This window comes from Loxodonta africana, chromosome 3 (assembly GCF_030014295.1).
Source record: "Loxodonta africana isolate mLoxAfr1 chromosome 3, mLoxAfr1.hap2, whole genome shotgun sequence".
NCBI lineage: Eukaryota > Metazoa > Chordata > Mammalia > Proboscidea > Elephantidae > Loxodonta > Loxodonta africana.
In genome coordinates this window covers 40536209-40553052 of record NC_087344.1, presented here as the reverse complement: position 1 = coordinate 40553052, position 16844 = coordinate 40536209, and the positions used below count along the sequence as shown (strand labels likewise).

General features: G+C 53.2%; 1 protein-coding gene across 1 annotated transcript; it reads right to left on the bottom strand.

Annotated features, from left to right (window-relative positions):
* Positions 1 to 35: 35 nt before the first annotated feature.
* On the bottom strand, positions 36 to 14716 carry RNF207 (ring finger protein 207). The gene is made up of 17 exons (XM_064281164.1): positions 14526 to 14716; positions 13773 to 13905; positions 12500 to 12644; positions 12303 to 12384; positions 12154 to 12229; positions 11955 to 12080; positions 11483 to 11529; positions 11144 to 11216; positions 11005 to 11073; positions 10523 to 10591; positions 10332 to 10429; positions 9330 to 9516; positions 8948 to 9133; positions 8606 to 8657; positions 7961 to 8078; positions 3615 to 3695; positions 36 to 2664 (listed from the first exon to the last, which is right to left on the bottom strand). Exons 1-17 carry the CDS (start codon positions 14714 to 14716, stop codon positions 2493 to 2495), a joined length of 1905 nt encoding a protein of 634 aa, XP_064137234.1. The 3' UTR covers positions 36 to 2492.
* Positions 14717 to 16844: the final 2128 nt, after the last annotated feature.

Genomic DNA, 16844 nt, shown 5'->3' with positions numbered 1-16844 from the left:
TTTTAACTTTATAAATTCGGCAGTGACAGCGCACGTGGCAGAGAATCAGGTTAATGAGGTAACAGCTCTCCAGGTGTTCACTGTAAGGCCATAGCGCCAATTTCCTCAAATTAAGACTCTATCAGGAGATTTCTCTTTCCATTGCGGGTTTGAAGGTAGAGATTCATAAATGGGAAATGCATGTTGCACAGAGCAAAGTTACTTTGAACCAGTAAAAAGTGAAAGGTTTTATGAGGGCTGACAGGCTGCTACTGAAAGTGGCAGTCTACAGAAAAGGTGAGTGGGTGAGCCTTTCCCAGGCAAAAAGCAGCACACCTGACCGCCCTCAGTGAGATGAATGGCTTTTTCAACCTAAAAAAGCAAATCTTATCAACCCTTTCTATTTATTTAATGATCTGAGTGGCTGACATAATCAGGAAAAATATTCCTAAACCAGTAGTTGTAGTAACATTTTAGGCTCGATAAAGTCTTAGCCGAGAGCCCTGCTGGTGCAGTGGTTATTCATTTGGCTGCTAACCAAAAGATGGGCGGTGGTTCGAACCCAGCAGCTGCTCCACAGGAGAAAGATGTGGCAGTCTGCTTCCATAAAGATTATACCCTTGGAAACTCTGTGGGGCAGTTCTATCCTGTCCTATAAGGTCACTGTAAGTTGGAATCAACTCGATGGCAGTGGGTTTGGGGTTTTTTTTTGTTTGTTTGTTTGAGGTCTTAGCCACATGCATTTTGGTAGCAGCCCCTCTATACCAGGTACAGTAAGCCACTGTCCCTTCTCTGCACTTTCTTACTGCCTTAGATAGTTGGGATCTCCCGCTATTTTTTGCTTTCGTAGTGGTTCAGCAAGATCAGCAGACCTTGGCATCGCCATTACAGTGGGAAATACTTACTCTGTGCCCCCCTGCTAGGGTAGGAAAGGTTTGGCACCTTGTTGTGGGGTGGGAGGGCCAACCATCCTGAGTGGTCCCAGGCACTGCCAATCAAGGGCACCCATCCCACAGCAAGGAGTAACTCAGTGGAGTAATTATTCTACTCTTGTTTTTACATACAGAAATGTTTATTTAAATATTTTAAATTGGATTTCCTTTCACAGATACTGATTATTCTTTCCAATTCTTAAATAAAAATGTACTTGATTTCACTACGAACAACAGTGTCTTTGTGTGTGGGGTAGAACATCTGGAGCCAGGGATACCCAGAACTGGCAGTATCAGCCAGGTGTATTGTGCCCACCGAATTCAGTTCTGAATTCCTGCATTTAACCAGTGTGTGATGATGAATTCCCTTTTGCCCCTTAGGCTACTGCAGAAGTCCATAATGCTTTGGAATGGAATGTTCAGGTCTCTGAAATAGCAGGTACGCAGGCCTTGGAATTCCTGGGTGGCATAAATGGTTAAGTGGTTGGCTGCTAACTGAAAGGTTGAAGGTTCAAGTCCACCCAGAGGCACCTCGGAAGAAAGGCCTGGTGATCTACTTCCAGAAAATCAACCATCAAAAACCCTGTGGAGCACAGTTCTACTCTAGCACACATGGGGTTGCCATGAGTCAACTGGTGATGGAGGTGTTGGGTATTGATGTGAGGTACTCCAGGGCCTCCTCCGCAGCTCAGAAGCTATTTGTGGTTTGAACCACTGAATGAATATTTGCTTAAAATGTGACTACCTGGGCATCATTTTGTCTCTAAAACTTTTAAATTTTAGGTCATGCAGGTTAGTTTTCTTTTTTAAGAACTAAGTAGCTCTCAATAAAGGGTACTATGTAGGAATGGGGAATATGAAAAACTACTAGAAAAAAGGCTGGTGCCGAACTGTGCTTTAATATCAATACAAGGTGAACGTCTGAGTCACAGCTTGGGGAAAGTAGCAGGGAAGTTGTAATGGGACCGTCTCCTGTTGAGCACCCTGGTCTGTGAACTCAGCCCCAGCCCTAAAGGGAGGGTTCTTTTCCCTTTTGCTGAGTCAGTGCTCAGATTGTTGGGTGGAACTTTCTAGTGGCACCAGGTTAAAAAATAGGTCCGTGATTTCAAGAGAAACCAGAATCCTCCAGGGCCAGGCAGGCGTTGCACAGCGATGGAGTCTTGGTATCTGAAACTGGAGCCAGTCAAACGTGATGGGCCCACACAAACTGTCCTCCATGGGACCCAGCACATGGACACATAGTTAAGTTGAAGCTGTACAAATGAGTGTTCTAGGAGAAGATGTCTTTGGTTTTATATGGGTGTTCACTCTTTTAACATTTTCCATTTGGTTTGGAAAGAGCTGTGCCCAAGGTACTGTGATTAGGCCCCAGATGTCATGTCATGTGAACACAGGGAAAAGCTAAACTTAACCCAAGCCAAAGAATTTGAAGTTACGACCTGCCATAGAGTTTCTGGGTTTTAGTGTTGATGAACCTTTAAAGACGTAACCATAACGGGAACAACGTGTTTCTTAAATGCTCTGGTCTTGATGTACATGCATGTGGTAAAATACCCCATCTGCCTGGGACCAGCCCACTGGCTAAGTTGGGAGCTCTTTCCGTGTGGGGACGTCGCCCCCATTCTTCTGTTTGGGTCTGTGGTGATCTTTATTTTTCAGCGGAGGCTCTTCTGTGAGACTGCTCAGAGGCTGGTTGTTTCCTTTGTGTTCAGATGCCTTCTCCCTCTTTTCAGTGGTCCTCCCTGGCTCATTCCTAAAGGAACAGGTTAGCGTGAGCTCCTCTACCCCACTGGCCCCATCTCACCGTGTCTCAGTGCTACAGTCCACGTGGGCCAAGGCTTTCAGAATGGAAAGCCCCTTTGGAAGGCACCAGTAGGTGACCGTGTCTTCAGAACCAGAAATCTCATCAAGGATGACATTCTGATCTCTTTTCTGACATAGAGCCATTCCCCCCAGGAGATGGTTTCTGGATGCCGAAACATTGGCATGTCTAGACTGTTTCGGCAGCTTGTGGTGACATCAGGCTTTGAATTAACACTCTCCTGAATCATCTAAGCTAAATGGCTGCCATGCTGGGGAGGGCACAGTGAGCTTCTGCTCTGTCTGCAGCCTCTTTGTGACTCTGGACAATTTAGCAAACTGCTTCATGCCACATAGGCTATTGCAGCTCTGACATTCTATAGTTCTCTGCCCCATGATGAACACATTTTACTGAGAGTGAAAAACTAAAAGATCAGCCTGGCACAGTGATGCATCTGTTACTACACAATTTTTCTTCCTCTGGCAAGGAAGTATCCTGGCAAACACTGGCTCCGACGAATAGTAATGTTCTCAAAACAAAGAACAGCCCTCAGACACTTCTTCTCATTTAAGTGAACCAGAGACAGTTGCTGTAAATACCTAAGAGCTAGTTGGTAGTGTTTACCGCAGCGTAAATGATGCAGGTGATAATCCGGGCTCTCTTATCCAATGTTGGCCATTTCTACTCAAGTCACATCTATCTTATACTTGTTTTAAGTCACTCATCCAGGTTAAGAAACTCTGCCCCCTTATTTTACAAACTGAGGCCCAGCCAGGGTTATGGAGCTGATCAGCGGCAAGCTGGGACCAAAAGGGGAAAATAAAACCCTTGGTCTCTGTCCCTCCTGTTCATCTCTGAAATGAAATCATTTGGCCACTGTCAGTTGGACGGTCTTGATTTACCTGGCCTGGGTCTCATCATTCATGCTGTCCTCATACATGTTCTGTAGATTCTCCAGCTGTTCATCAGCAGGTGCTTGAAACCTGTGCAAGAGAAAGCCAGTCACTGGGCATCGTGGAGGCAGCAGGGCCAGCTCGCTGAGGCAGCAGGGCCAGCCCGCTCGTGCTTGTCCTTAAGCTCACTCTGCACAAAAAGCAGACTTGAGCCAACACTCGAGGGCCTGCTAGCATCTCATTCAGTCCTCAAGTATTCACTGCAGTCCAGCAATTTGCTGGGGAGGAAGGCTGCAGTAGGTGGCAAGAAAGACGGGGGCCTTGCTCTCACAGAGCTACTTTCTGGTTGAGGGAGTCATGCCAACTGTTGGGAAGAAGCACAGCAGGTGAGGTGGTGGAGAGTGACAATGGGCAGAGGCAGCTCTAAGTGGCTGGTTCGGGCAAGCTTCTGTTGACATTCACGTGGGGACCTGAGTGGTGAGGATCCGCTCGACAACCTGAAGCCAGAGGCCCCCAAGTGGGAGCCAGGGTAGCTTTCTGAGGGAACTGAAAGGCCCTCGTGACTGGGGTGTTGTGAGGGGTTGGCGTGGTCAGAGATGGGCAGGGAAGGTCCATGAACAGACTGTTAGGCCACAGTGTGATGGGAAGCATAGGGCTTTTTGATTCTGTTTCATTGTGACGAAAATATACACAACAAAACATACGCTAATTCAATTTCTACATACGTAACGCAGTGACGTTGATTACATTCTTCAAGTTGTGCAGCCGCTCTCGCCATCCTTTTGCAAATCATTCTACCACCATTACCATAAACTCAATGCCCCCTAAGCAAAATTCCCTCTTTCCTTCACCCGCTTACCTTTGGTAACCACTAATGATCTTTGGTTTCTGTATATTTGCTAATTTCATATAAGTGAGATCATACAGTATTTGTCCTTTTGCGACTGACTGATTTCACTCGGCATGATGTTTTCAAGGCTCATCCATGTTGTGGCATGAGGAAGCCTAGGGTTTTAAGTGATGATTGGCTGCGTGACATACTGGAGGGGGCCAGGAGGGCAGACAGTGGCAACTTGGAGTTTGGGGCAGCAGTAGAGACCAAGCTGGGTGAGCTGAGATGCAGTAATGTCAATAGGACTTTGGGTTAGGTTGGAAATGGGGGTGGGGAAAGAAAGGAAGCCAGGATGTCTCCCAGGCTTTTTACTGGAGCACCTGGGTGAATGGCGGTGCCATTTACTGAGATGCAGGAGGTGGAAGCAGCAAGTTAGGGGGCAGGAAATCGAGAGCTCTTTCTCGCCATTGTGAATTTGAGATGCCTTTTAGACTTCCAAGCAGAGACAGTGGGAGGCAGCTGGCGGAGAGTTCTGGAGGCCAGGAGAGTACTGTGTTGGAGACAGGATGGGTGTCATGGGCATGTAACTGGGGCTCTGAAGCCAAGGGATCAGATGAAGTCACTTGAGAGTACAGGATGAGAAAAGGGCCTCAGACTGAGCTCTGGGACAAACTGATATTTGGGCATTGAGCCAAAGAGGCAGAGCCAGGCAGAGACCACGGAGGAATGGCTTGAGAGGTAGGAGGGAAGCAGAGTTTGGCCATCTCAGAAGCGAGAAAAGAGCACTGGAGAAGAGGATATGGTGGACACTGTCACATACTGCTGAGAACAGTGAGGTGGCTGGGGCTTGGCTGAGTGGTGGCTGATGATCAGAACAAGAGCTGCTTCAGTAAATGGCAGTTCAGAGGCTGGGGTCAGAGAGGGTTGAGGAAGTGGAGGTGAGGAAGAAGAGGCAGCAACTACAGACAGCTGGGAAATGGAACCATGCAGAGGAGCAGTATTTCCTTTCTCCCGGCCCCAGACTTCTTCCTTTCTGTCATTTCCGGGTAGAGACAGTGGGTCTGCCAGTGCTGCCTCTTGCTGGCAGGCAGGAGCATGCTACTTAGGCAGCTTCTCACTGATGCAGCACACACAGAAAGTGTCCAAAGTTTGGGAGCTGGAGAGCATGTAGCTGAGTGACTGACAGCAGACCTGAGAAACCTAAGTTTCAAACCAGCAGGGGGACAAGCTGAGGACAACCCAATTCACACCACAGAATCCTTAGAAGGCTCGGGAGCTGCCAACACCGTGGCCATGGAAGCAGGGAGGGTGAAAGTCAAGATCTGCTCTACCTTTGAGCAAATGTCGCCCCCACACCCACCCCAGCAGGAGTCTGAAGGGTTAGTCTCTGGAGAAAGTAAAACACACAGTTGAAAACTGTACTGAAAACCAGAAAATTAAGTATGTATACAAATACTCCATATAGTAACCTTCTAGGAAATAAAAGGGAAAAGGACCTAAACATAAAAAGAAAAAAAACCCACTCACCCAGACCTCCCTCCAGTGAAGTACCATTTATGTGCTCAGAGCTTCCAGTCCACTATTTTGCCCGTATTCCTCACACCCTCCTCATATGAGCAGACAGACAAGGATTGCCTGAGATCTGAGAGAAGCCTTTAACATCGAAGATAGGAACCTAAGCAAACATAAGTGACTTGGAGAAAACAGACTTCAGGGAGGAAAAAAAAAAATTCCAAAAGGAAAACTATCAGTAGCTTCAGAGAACTAAGATATTTTGTCTATGAAGCAAAAAACAGGATACTAAGAGAAAAGAACCGAAACAAAACCAAACCCGTTGCCTTCGGGCCAATGCCTACTCATAGCGACCTACAGGACAGAGTAGAACTGCCGCATAGGGTTTTCATTACAGAAACAGGCTGCCGCATCTTTCTCCCATGGAGCAGCTTGTGGGTGTAAATCACTGACCTTTCAGTTAGCAGTCAACTGCTTAACTACTGTGCCACCAGGGCTCCTTTGAGAAAAGAACAGTATTACAAGAAGAAAATTTAAATAATATAGCAGAATTAAAACAATAATTAAAAAGCAATATAGCAGAAATGAATAGAGAGGTTGGAAAATAAAGTGAGGAAATCTCCCAGAAGGTACAGCAAAAAGACAAAGAAGATCAGATAAGAAAGATAAGGTTAATTTGAGGGCCAGCCCAAGAGGACCAATATTCAATAATAGGAATTCCAGGAAGAGAAAATGTGAAGAGACAACTAATTAGTTTAAAATGTATATATACATGCCAAAACTGAAGGATGTGAGTTTCCAGGTTAAAAGGATCCATCAGTATCTAACACGATGGATGGAAGTATACCCTCACCAGAAGCAAAGAAGATTCTACAAGCTTCCAAGGAGAATAAATAGGCTACATTACAAGGATTAGGAACCGGAATGCCTTTAGGCTTCTCAACAACAACCTTGGAAGCTAGAAGACAACAGAGCGATGCCTTCAAAATTCTGAAGAATTTAATACCCAGTGAAACTATCGGTCAAGTGTAAAAAAAAATTAAAAACATTTTCAGACTTACACTGTCTAAAAACAATGTACTTCTGTGCACCCTTTATCCAGATGCAACTGGGGGAATGGCTCCACCAAAATATGAAAGAGGAAACAGGAGATCTAACACAGAAGCAGGCAAAGGGAACTCCCTGGAAGGGGGGAAGAGATCCCAGACTGAGAGCTGTGCATCATACAGGACAACCAGTCCATCCTGGAGCTGAGTGACTCAAGTGACAGACATGTTGAAGACTTGCCACTAAGATGTGCTCTGCCACTGTAACACCTTTTGATGCTTGAATATAGTGTTGAGAGAGCCTAGTCCAGATTCTTGTCTAGACTTTGCTTATCTCCTTGTTCTTAGTTGTTGAGTTGGCTCCAACTCATGGCAACCTTATGTACAACAGAATGAAATACTGCCTCATTCTGTGCCATCTTTACAATCTTTGACATGTTTGAGCCCACTGTTGAGGTTATTGTGTCAACCCATCCCATTGGGGGTTTTCCTTGACCCTCTACATTACCAAACATAATTTTTTCTCTAGCGATTGGTCTTCCTGATGATGCGTCCAAAGTAAGCAAGCTGAAGTCTTGCCATCCTCGCTTCTAAGGAACATTCCAGTTGTATTCTTTCTAAGACTTACTTGTTTATCTTGACCATGTGATGATGAAGTCCCTGTTCCCCCTTCTATATACTACTGCCTGGATCAATTGAGACCTGCATTACAACCCAAGAAGTGTCTTCTGGTTTGACCTACGCCTGAGGGCTAAAGGTAGGCTATAGTGTGCCTAGAAGCAGAAATTCACTCTGACCATGTTTTTGCCAGATGTCCAGCACCTTATCCTCCCAGATGTCCACAGTGAGCCCTCATGACCTCACCAACTGACTCCCCTGAAAGGAGTTCTTCTGAATGTCTGATACCTTTTGCAAATATACATTCTGAAGTGTCTTGGCCCCCTGGGAACATCACCTTGTCTCACCTGGGCTCCAATCGCTCCTTCACCTTGGCAATGGAACGGACATAGGGAGTTATCTGCTTAGTGATGGTGGTCAGGTAGGCATTTTCCTGCTTCAATTGGAGAAGGTCATGGAGCTGGGCTGTGGAGGCCAAGGCCAGAGAGTTATGTCCTGTTGACTTCAGATTCTTAATATCAAGCCTGGCATCACCCAAACATCGACTGTTTCAATAATTACCTATTAAAGAACAAGGCACTCGGTGAGGGCATTGTACCCAGAGTCCTGACCTCAGATGAATCATTTTGGGGCCAGTAAAGGGTTGTGAAGGAGCCCTGGTGATGCAGTGGTTCGGCTGCTAACCAAAAGGTCAGCGGTTCAAACCCACCAGCTACTCCACAGGAGAAAGATGTGGCAGTCTGTTTCTGTAAGGATTTACAGCCTTGGAGACCCTGTGGGGCAGTTCTACTCTGTCTTTATAGGGTCGCTATGAGTCGGAATCGACTCAATGGCAATGAGTTTGGGTTTTGGAAGGGGTTGTGATGCAGGGTCAGAGAGCAAAAGGCAATAGCATGAGGACTTTCATTGGTTAGTGCTTTACTCTGACTTCTTTCCCCTGGGTATGTGTGGGTTAGCTTGGGGACATGGGGTTCACTCAGTAGCCTGGGAACCTTCATAAATTTCTTGCTCATTAGCCACACGCTGGTAGGACTCCTCCCAAATCTGAAAGAGAAAGTAAGTTGGATGTTGGATGGGGCAGTGAGTTGGAATTTCCAATGGTGGCTTTTCTGTCCTTTAGCTCCTTAGTCACAAGGCACTCCCAAGCCAGGCCTACGTGATTCCGGGTAGCAAAGACTACTAGGTTCCCAAAACTGCCACACAAAAGCCTCATGGCGCACCAGGCCAAGGGCTTCCTCCTCCTTCCTGTGGTGGGGTAGCCCATGTCTATCCTGACATTGGGAGACTGGAGGGAAGTCATGGCGCAACTGGATTATGTTTCTTGGGAGGGCTACCTCCTCGAAGACTGTTCTCATGGCTTCCACAGAGGCACACTGCAAGGCGATCTGGGTGTCCACCTGCAGGGACTTGTGGAGGATGTCTGCCATGATCTCAGCCTTGATGAGTGAGTGGTGCTTGGTGAGGTCCCGATGCAACTCCTGGACCTGGTCCTTCAGGTTCTGGATCTCTGACTGCAGGCTCTGCATGGAGAGGCCACAGGAGAGCACGTGGTCACTGCAGGCTGGCTGTTCACTGCCAGGGCCTCAGGGGAGGGGCGGTTTCCAGAGTGGGTGGCCAGATCTAGATCTGACTATTCAGGCTGCCTGCAGAGCATCACTGCACCTTGGTGAGGGAGGGCTGGGGCTTTTTCTACATCACAATCCGGGCTCTTCTCACCCGATAGGAGTCCTCATAGTGGCGGCAGTGGTCTGTGAAAGGCGTGGCTTCGCCTTCGGCCAGGAGCACCTTGGTGCTCATGGAACGGTGCAGCGTGGGTTTTTGGACAGGCGACCTCAACATCTTTTCCCCTGAGGAGTGGCAGCCATGCCCCATCAGCACCTTGGGGCCTGAGCCCCCTGCCAGGCTGGGGAGAGAGCCAGTGTGGACACAGGTGTTGGGGGCTAGAGGTCTTCCCCTATCCCAGGCCCTGGACTGCTCAGTGCTCTAGCATGGCCTTCTCAGCCAGACTGCATATCAGAACCACTGTAGAGCTGGGAAAAACCCTGGTGCCAAGGCCACACCCAAGACCAATTCTATCAGCATGGGTATTTTCTAAAACGGTGAGTCTGGCAGGGTGCCACAGTGCTGGTCTGGAATAAATCTTGCAATCACTTACATACTGGGCTATGGAAATGTGGCCTGACACCCAGTCTCCCTTGCCTTGGTCTAGGGCCCTGACTTCCGCCTTAGGTACAGAAATGCTATTTCGGCGTTTCTTCTACATCCTCTGGCTCAGGCCACTCCCCACGCTTCAGGCTACACAGGCTGGGCCATGCCCAGGTCCCACCCCCAAGCTGTCCCTTCCCTCAGGCCCTAGGAGCCCCAAGCAGGGTGGTGGCAACTGCAGCGGCGGTTGGGGGCAGCCCCACATCTTCCTCTGGCTGAACGCCGCGCCGGGTCTGGCACGGGTCTCGGTCCGGGGTCCCCGACGGCTGCTTTCTGGTTGGCAGACACGCCTTCCCGCGTGGCGGCCGTCAGAGCCCAGATAACGCTCTGGGAGCACCGGGGAGGGAGGGACCGGAGCGCACGTCCTGGGCCGGATGTCCCGCAGGGGCGGCCCGCGTCTTGGAGCCCGCCGCCTGCAGTCTCTTTGCCCCCGGCACGCGGCCTTTCCTGGGCGACGTGCCGGACCCTCCGCCCGCCGCCCTTGTCCCGGACCCGGAAGGGGCTTGTGCTCACGTGCCGGCGCCGCCGCCAGCACCCGCCGCCCGGCGCGGCCCCAGTAGCAGCAGCGGCTCCAGGCAGCGTGCGAACTCGGCGCGGTGGTCGCTGGCGATCTGGGCGGCGGGACCAGGCGTCAGGACGCCTCGCGGGGTCTGCCGGCCCCCAACCCCGGCCCCGCCGGCCCCTGAACCCGGCCGCCCGCACACCTTGCTGCTCTGCGCCGGCCTTAGGCGATGCGGCCTCGTGACGATGCCCTGCAACCTGGCCATCAGCTCCTGTGGCGGCGGGAGGTGTGCTCAGGCCTGCGTTGGTGGCCGGATTAGCACCCCTGAGGCCCCCAGGGCAAGTCTGTCTGTGACACTTGACCTGGTACCCTTTCTAAGCGCCACTCCTCCCCTGGGACTGGCTCAGACCTCCATCCCCTGGATCCCCAGGAGAGATGGGATGCCAGACTCTAGTACACACTCGGCATCCTGGAGGACTGGAGGTTTACACCCCTTCCAGGCTTCTCTCTTAAAAGCACTTGGTCTGTCCCAACTCTAATAAATGATGGATGAAGGTGAGCAGGCAAGCCCAGAGACACATGGCTCAGCCTCCCTGTCACAAACTGCCACACCCAGAGGTGGCAGCAAGGGAGGGGTGCAGGAGGGGGTTCTGGGAGGACCTCACAGGAGCTGGGGAGACTCACATAGCCCAGGTCCAGGAACTCAGCCTTGTTGGCTAAGCTGAGGAAAGAGGAGCAGATGACCAGGTGAACCTGTGGGAGGGCCAATGCTCAGTGCCTGGCCAGGGAGGGGGCCTGCACCCCTCAGCTCTTCCCCCCTTACCTGCAGGGTGGGCAGCAGGGTGGCCAAGTGGGTGAGCTGCTCCTTGAAGGCCTTGTCCTTCTCTTCATATTGGCTGGAGGAGAGACAGGCAGCCTCATTCCCAAGGGCAAGGCTGGGCACTTCCACCCAGCAGGGCCTCCAAACTGGGCAGTCCACTCCCCACAGGTGGAGGTGGGTTGTGGGCAGCCTTGTACATCCTCCCTGTCACCTGTCACCCTGAGCCATGCTGCCCTTCTCAGTGCGGTGGACACAAGATGTCTCGCTCCCTGGGGCCAGGCCCAGGCTGAGGGGGGTTACAGAGGCCAAGGGGCAGGGAGGTGGAGACCCACCACCACTCACCTCTGCACAGCCTGCAGCAGTAGTGCTTTCCTCTCAGCCAGTTTGTCCTGGGAGAGAGAAACCGCTGCTGACAGGTACACTGCCTGCCATCTCTGGACAGCCCACCACCCACCTGAACACCAGCCAGAGGCTCATTATTCCCCAACCTATCAGACCTGCTACATGTGCCAGCGGCCTATCTTCCTGCACTCTGCTGCCTGAGAGGCCTGTACCATCACCATCAAACTCACTTGGTCAGCAAAGCCTTCCCTGATCCCCCATCTCCATTGACACCAGCCCAGGGCCCAGGTGGCCTCCCCTGGAACACTCCTGGCAACTCTAATTAAGTAACTTCTGAAAAGTTGTTCAGTGCCTGCCACCCTGCACAACTGCCAACTCCCGCGGCCCCGGGGCCTGCCCTGCCCTCAGCCTGCGCGCCCATCAAAGCTGGCTTAGAACTCACAGCCTGTGGCTGCCCTCTCCCGGCCCTCACCTGCATGCTGCCAAAGAGGGCGTGGATGGCGGCCTCTTCGTCGGCCGCGCTGCGCCGCACCTCCTCCACCATAGCCTGAAGCAGCGCGATGGCCTCCCGCGTGGCCGTCTGCAGCACCTTCACGGCCTGGGGACAGGGCGGCTTCAGTCCGGCGTCCGCGCCCGCGCCCCGCCCCGGCGCGCCTCCGCCCGGCGCTCACCAGCACCGCTTGCTCCAGACGCTCGCAGCCCTGCACGTACGCTGACTCCAGATCTACGCAGTGGGCCCGGCCCTCCCTGCTGGGAGGCTGCGGGTGAGCTTGGGTCGCGGCGCCCTCCAGCCCCCTCCCCTCCCGCCCCCTCGACTCACCCCTGCATGTCCCGGAAGCAGCGGATGCACAGCAGCGACTTCTTGTCGGTGGAGAACATGATGTAGGGCTCGGCGTGTAGCGCTGAGGCGGGGACGACCGTCACTGGTTCCTGGCGGGCCGCGCTGACCCCCACTCTCATCCCCACCCCAGCCCGCGGCCCCCTGCCCCCTGCCCACGGCCGGTCCGCCGCACTCACGGCACTTCGGGAGCACGTCGCGGCTGCGCTGGCCTAGGGCCACGATGTCGTGGCGCGCAAACATACGCGCCCGGTGGGTCTCGTCGCGGCAGCGCGCGCACAGCGGCTGCCCGCACGTGTTGCAGAAGTAAGTGGTCTCTGCGTCCTGTGGGCGGAGCGCGGGCTCAGCCGGCCAGCGGGCAGCGGTGGCGAAGCTGGACCCCGGCCAGCGTGGTAACTGCCACCGCCACGGATCGTTTCGCGCGTCTGTCCGCGCCTGGAATAGGCCCGCCGCTAAACCCCAGCCATTCTGTGTAATCCCTACAGGCAGTGCTCTAATATACCCAGTTTACAGATGAGGACGCTGAGGCTACTAGGTTAGTAGGCCCAGTAAAGAGCAGATACCTGGAAGGGACTTGGGGAGGAGTATTCAGGGGGAAGGAGGGCAGAAACTGCATTTACAAAGCATGTTACCTGCAACAAACAAGTGTGTGTGTGTGTGTGTGTGTGTGTGTGTCTCTCTCAAACCCCCTTGGGGCCCTCAGTAGTGGCCAAACTGGAGTCACAGCTCCGCAGGATGACAGAAGGGGAGTGAGGGCATAGGGCTTCCTTTTCACAGGCCAGAATCAGGGCTGAGAGTCCTAGCCTGGGCTGAGCCCTGGCACTGACCCCAACAGTGGTTCTGACAGCAAATCCCAACTCCTTACATTGGCATTCAAGGCCATTTCCCTCTAGGGCTGTCTCCCTGCCTGCAGCCACTCTGATCATCTCTGTACTCCCAGGTCACATGTTTCTCAGCAACTGCTCAGCACACTCTAGCTTTTGCTCCTGCAGGCTGGTCCCCACCTTCACAGGACAAAACCCCACCTGCCTGAAGCCTGGCCTCTGGTTCTTTGGTCTTTTCTAGACTCAGGGGCAGGGACATCCCTCCCAAACAATGCACTGTTCTCACTTCCCCTTGGGCTTTAGGTAGCTGTGTACACCTACCTAGGTAGTAGGGGGGCTGGCCCAGCCCCTTCCTGCTCACAACTCCACCCAAAGTTGGGAACCTGTGAGCTCGCCCCAACTCAAACGACCTTAAGCCTACTACCTGGCTATTAAGTCACTTATTCTGGATCTCAGTCTCCCCACCGGTATAATGGGGCCCACATTCAGGGCCCAGGGAGCTTTAGGGAGGTATTAGAGAACCCACTGGTGGATAGTCCACTGAGGACTCTTGGCTGTGCACTGCAAGCATCTGGGACTGTGCACCTTCGCATCATTGCCTCTTCCCACCCCACCCGACGGCCCCTGCCTGCTTGCCGCACTCCAGGTCGCAGTTAGCACAGCGCACCGCCTCTGCGCTATCTGCGGAGCTGTCTACCAGGAACTGCAGCAGCCGGTCCACTGGCGGGAGCCCGCTGGGGCCCTTCACCACGGTCTGGTGCCTGCGGAGAGCATGAAGCCGGGATCAGGGAGCCGCTTCCCCGGCCCCCGACCCTTAACCCCCACATTCCAGACTGTGGCTAAAAATAGCCGTGGGAGGTCGGGCTGTATAGTATCTGGCTTCCACTATAAATATCTCAGGGCAGGACAGTGCTCACCCTGATCGGGTCCCTACCCCCTCCCTGTCCCAGGCGAATCCTGCCAGGTCCTGGGGTTGGCGACCATGGGTGTCAAAGGCAGAAACCGCCCAACACCCTCTTACTGCATTGGGCAAATATTTATGGCCACTGCCTGGTAACGTGGGCCAGTCGGTTATGTTGACCTAAGACTTCTGGGGCCCAGAAGCGAATTACTGGGAGGGTCGTGACGCTGTACTGAGACCCCGTGCTCCTGCAGCACAGGCTCAGGACACCGGCCTCCCCACCCCCGGGCCTCGGTTAACTGCTACCATTAAATGGGCGGAAGCCTGCGAGTCCTAGCGCCGATAGCGCCCAGCTGGGCGCAGCCTTTCCCCACCAGCTCTGCCCCTAGTCGGTGCCTTGCCCTCCCTGCACCAGGGCCGGGTCCAGGCGGAGCCAACTTTGGCCTCCAGCATAGTCTCTTGGGGCTTTTGGGCACTCACTGGCACAAAGGGCAGGTGAGGCGGCCGTCGGAGGCGCGGCCACGCAGGCAACCGGCGCAGAAATCGTGGAAGCAGTCCAGCAGGCACGGGCGCTCGTATTGCGAGTGGCACAGCGGGCACACAAGCGGGTGGCCGCTCGCAGCGTCCAGGGCACCCGGGCCCTCCGGGGCCGCGAAGAGAGCTCCCGACATCTGCAGGGATCGCTCAGGACGGCGCTGGGTGAGCGCAAAGGGACGGCGAGCGTCCGCGGAGCTCCTCAGCCCGAGGGCCCGTCCCTCCTACCTTCTTGGTCCGGGTCCGCGGTGCCCGCTTTGCCCCGCAAAGGCCCGAAGGGACGACCAGCAGCCGGGGCAGGACGCGATGAAGCGACCGTGCTGCGCTCTGGCTGAGGCCTGGAGCACCACACGCAGGAAGGGTGGTAGGGTGGCGTGGGGAGGAGCCCGGTCCTGTGACTCTGGCGAAGGCCCAGCTGGGAGCCGGCCTCTTGAGGGAAGCTGACGCCCTCCGGGTCTCTCCAGCCCCCTGAGGGGGCTCTGGAAGGTCAGGCCACTGGGGCGGCAAAAGCTGTCTTGCCTTTGGCCCTTTGAACCAAGGCACTCCCCCCTCCGCCCAGCCTCCCCCTGTCCCCACCTCTCCCACCACCTTCACTCCCACCCTAGGAATTCCCTGTCCCGCTGTCCTCGGGGTGACTCGCAGGCAACGCCTCTTGCGCGCTGGGCCGCCGCGTCACTCGGGCGCTGTTCTCGCGTCCCCCTTCCCCCAGTGGCACAGTGTCTGTGGGAAGCGTGCCGGAATATTTGCTCCCGCGGCCGCCCCTGGACAGCATCCCCTCCCCGGAGGAAGGAAGGCGGAGCGCCATGGTGCGGGCTGGATAGGACTGCACCAGGCGAGGGGCAGACGCTCAGACTGGATCCTGCCTGGGATGGCAGAACCGAGCCCAGAGCCGCAGGATCGCCGGGTAGTGCAGGGTCCGAGGCTAGACCCGTTCCCTCCCGGTGCAGAAGCCCAGCCGCGCGGGCCCCATTTCCTCCGCAGTTAACTGGGGACTCCAGAGAGCAGCCAGTGCCCCTAGACAGACACCAGTGCTTAGGAGTAAGAATGAGAGACCCAGAAACCCCAGTTCTGCCTTTCGCTGGTGTTGACTCTCGACTAAGTTACTGATTCTCTTAGAGCCTCAGAGCTGAGGTAGAATAGGGCCTGCCCCCGGATAACGGGATAAGACGTCAATGGAATTTGCATGTGCAATGCCCTTAGGTGCTAAACCAAAAAAGCCAACTCAGTGCCGGTCGAGTAGATGCCAACTCATAGCGACCCTATATGGCAGAGTAGAACTACCCCATAGGGCTTCCTAGGCTGTAATCTTTGTGTGGGCAGATCACCAGGTCTTTTCTCCCAAGGACCTGCTGGATGGGTTCCAACCACAGACCTTTCAGTTACCAGCCAAGTGCTTAACCACTGCCCCACCAGACCCCTCCCTCCTGCACATACTAGGCTCACAAATAATTAAGCTCCTACACCCAGCACCAGCCTTTCCAGGAGGGCCCCGTCTGCTGTTCTTGCCTGGTGAATGCTTGTTTCAAACCCAGTGCCCTCTGAATGCTTGTTTATCCCAGTGTTATTTTGTCTCCGTTCCTGTACCTATCTCCACTAAAGTTTTTTTTTTAAACAATGTTGTTTGCTTTCTTCTGTGTATGCTGCCCCTTGTATACTGCCTATGTTATCCTGAGTTCTGTGAAGACAGTCCCTGTCTCTGAGCCTCTTGTAATCACAGTCAAGTCCAGAGCCTCACCCACAGAAGGTGCTCGTTAAATAATGGTTTACTGATCAGTTAGGGGGAAAAAAAAATAAGGTAATATTGAGCTGGGTTTTGCAGGATAAGTAAGAGTTTGCCAGAAGAAGGAAGTAAATTCTAAGCAAAGCTCTCTGTTTTTTTCTTTAAGAGCCCTCCCTAGCCCTGGCTCCATATGTGTTCCAAGTAACAATAACAACAGTGGCTAATGCTTGTGGGCCAAGGTACTAGTCAAAGCTCTTTCATTGTATTCACTCCTTTACTCCTGACAACAGCCTTAGGAGGTAGAGAATGTTACCCCTAGTAAGTGGTGGAGCTGGTTTACAAAAACTGGTGTGTGCTTTGTGAACGGATGATGCATTTGTTTCCCTTTGGAGGGGCAGGAGAGGCAAGATGTTCCTAATAATTGTGTGTTTTTTTAATTTACCCATTCATGTCTTCATCCATTTGACTAGTATTCATTAAGCATCTACCATGAGCCAGATGTTGTACTATGCACTGAGACACAGAAAGGGACCTGCCAGCCAAGT

Excerpts from the sequence above, each read along its gene's own strand:
- RNF207 (XM_064281164.1), bottom strand. The coding sequence starts at position 14,716 with ATGTCGGGAGCTCTCTTCGCGGCCCCGGAGGGCCCGGGTGCCCTGGAC. Across the intron at positions 13,906-14,525 it reads CTCACCTGCCCTTTGTGCCA|GCACCAGACCGTGGTGAAGG; the intron begins GTGAGTGCCCAA and ends TGCTCTCCGCAG. Across the intron at positions 9,134-9,329 it reads ACTATGAGGACTCCTATCGG|AGCCTGCAGTCAGAGATCCA; the intron begins GTGAGAAGAGCC and ends CTCTCCATGCAG.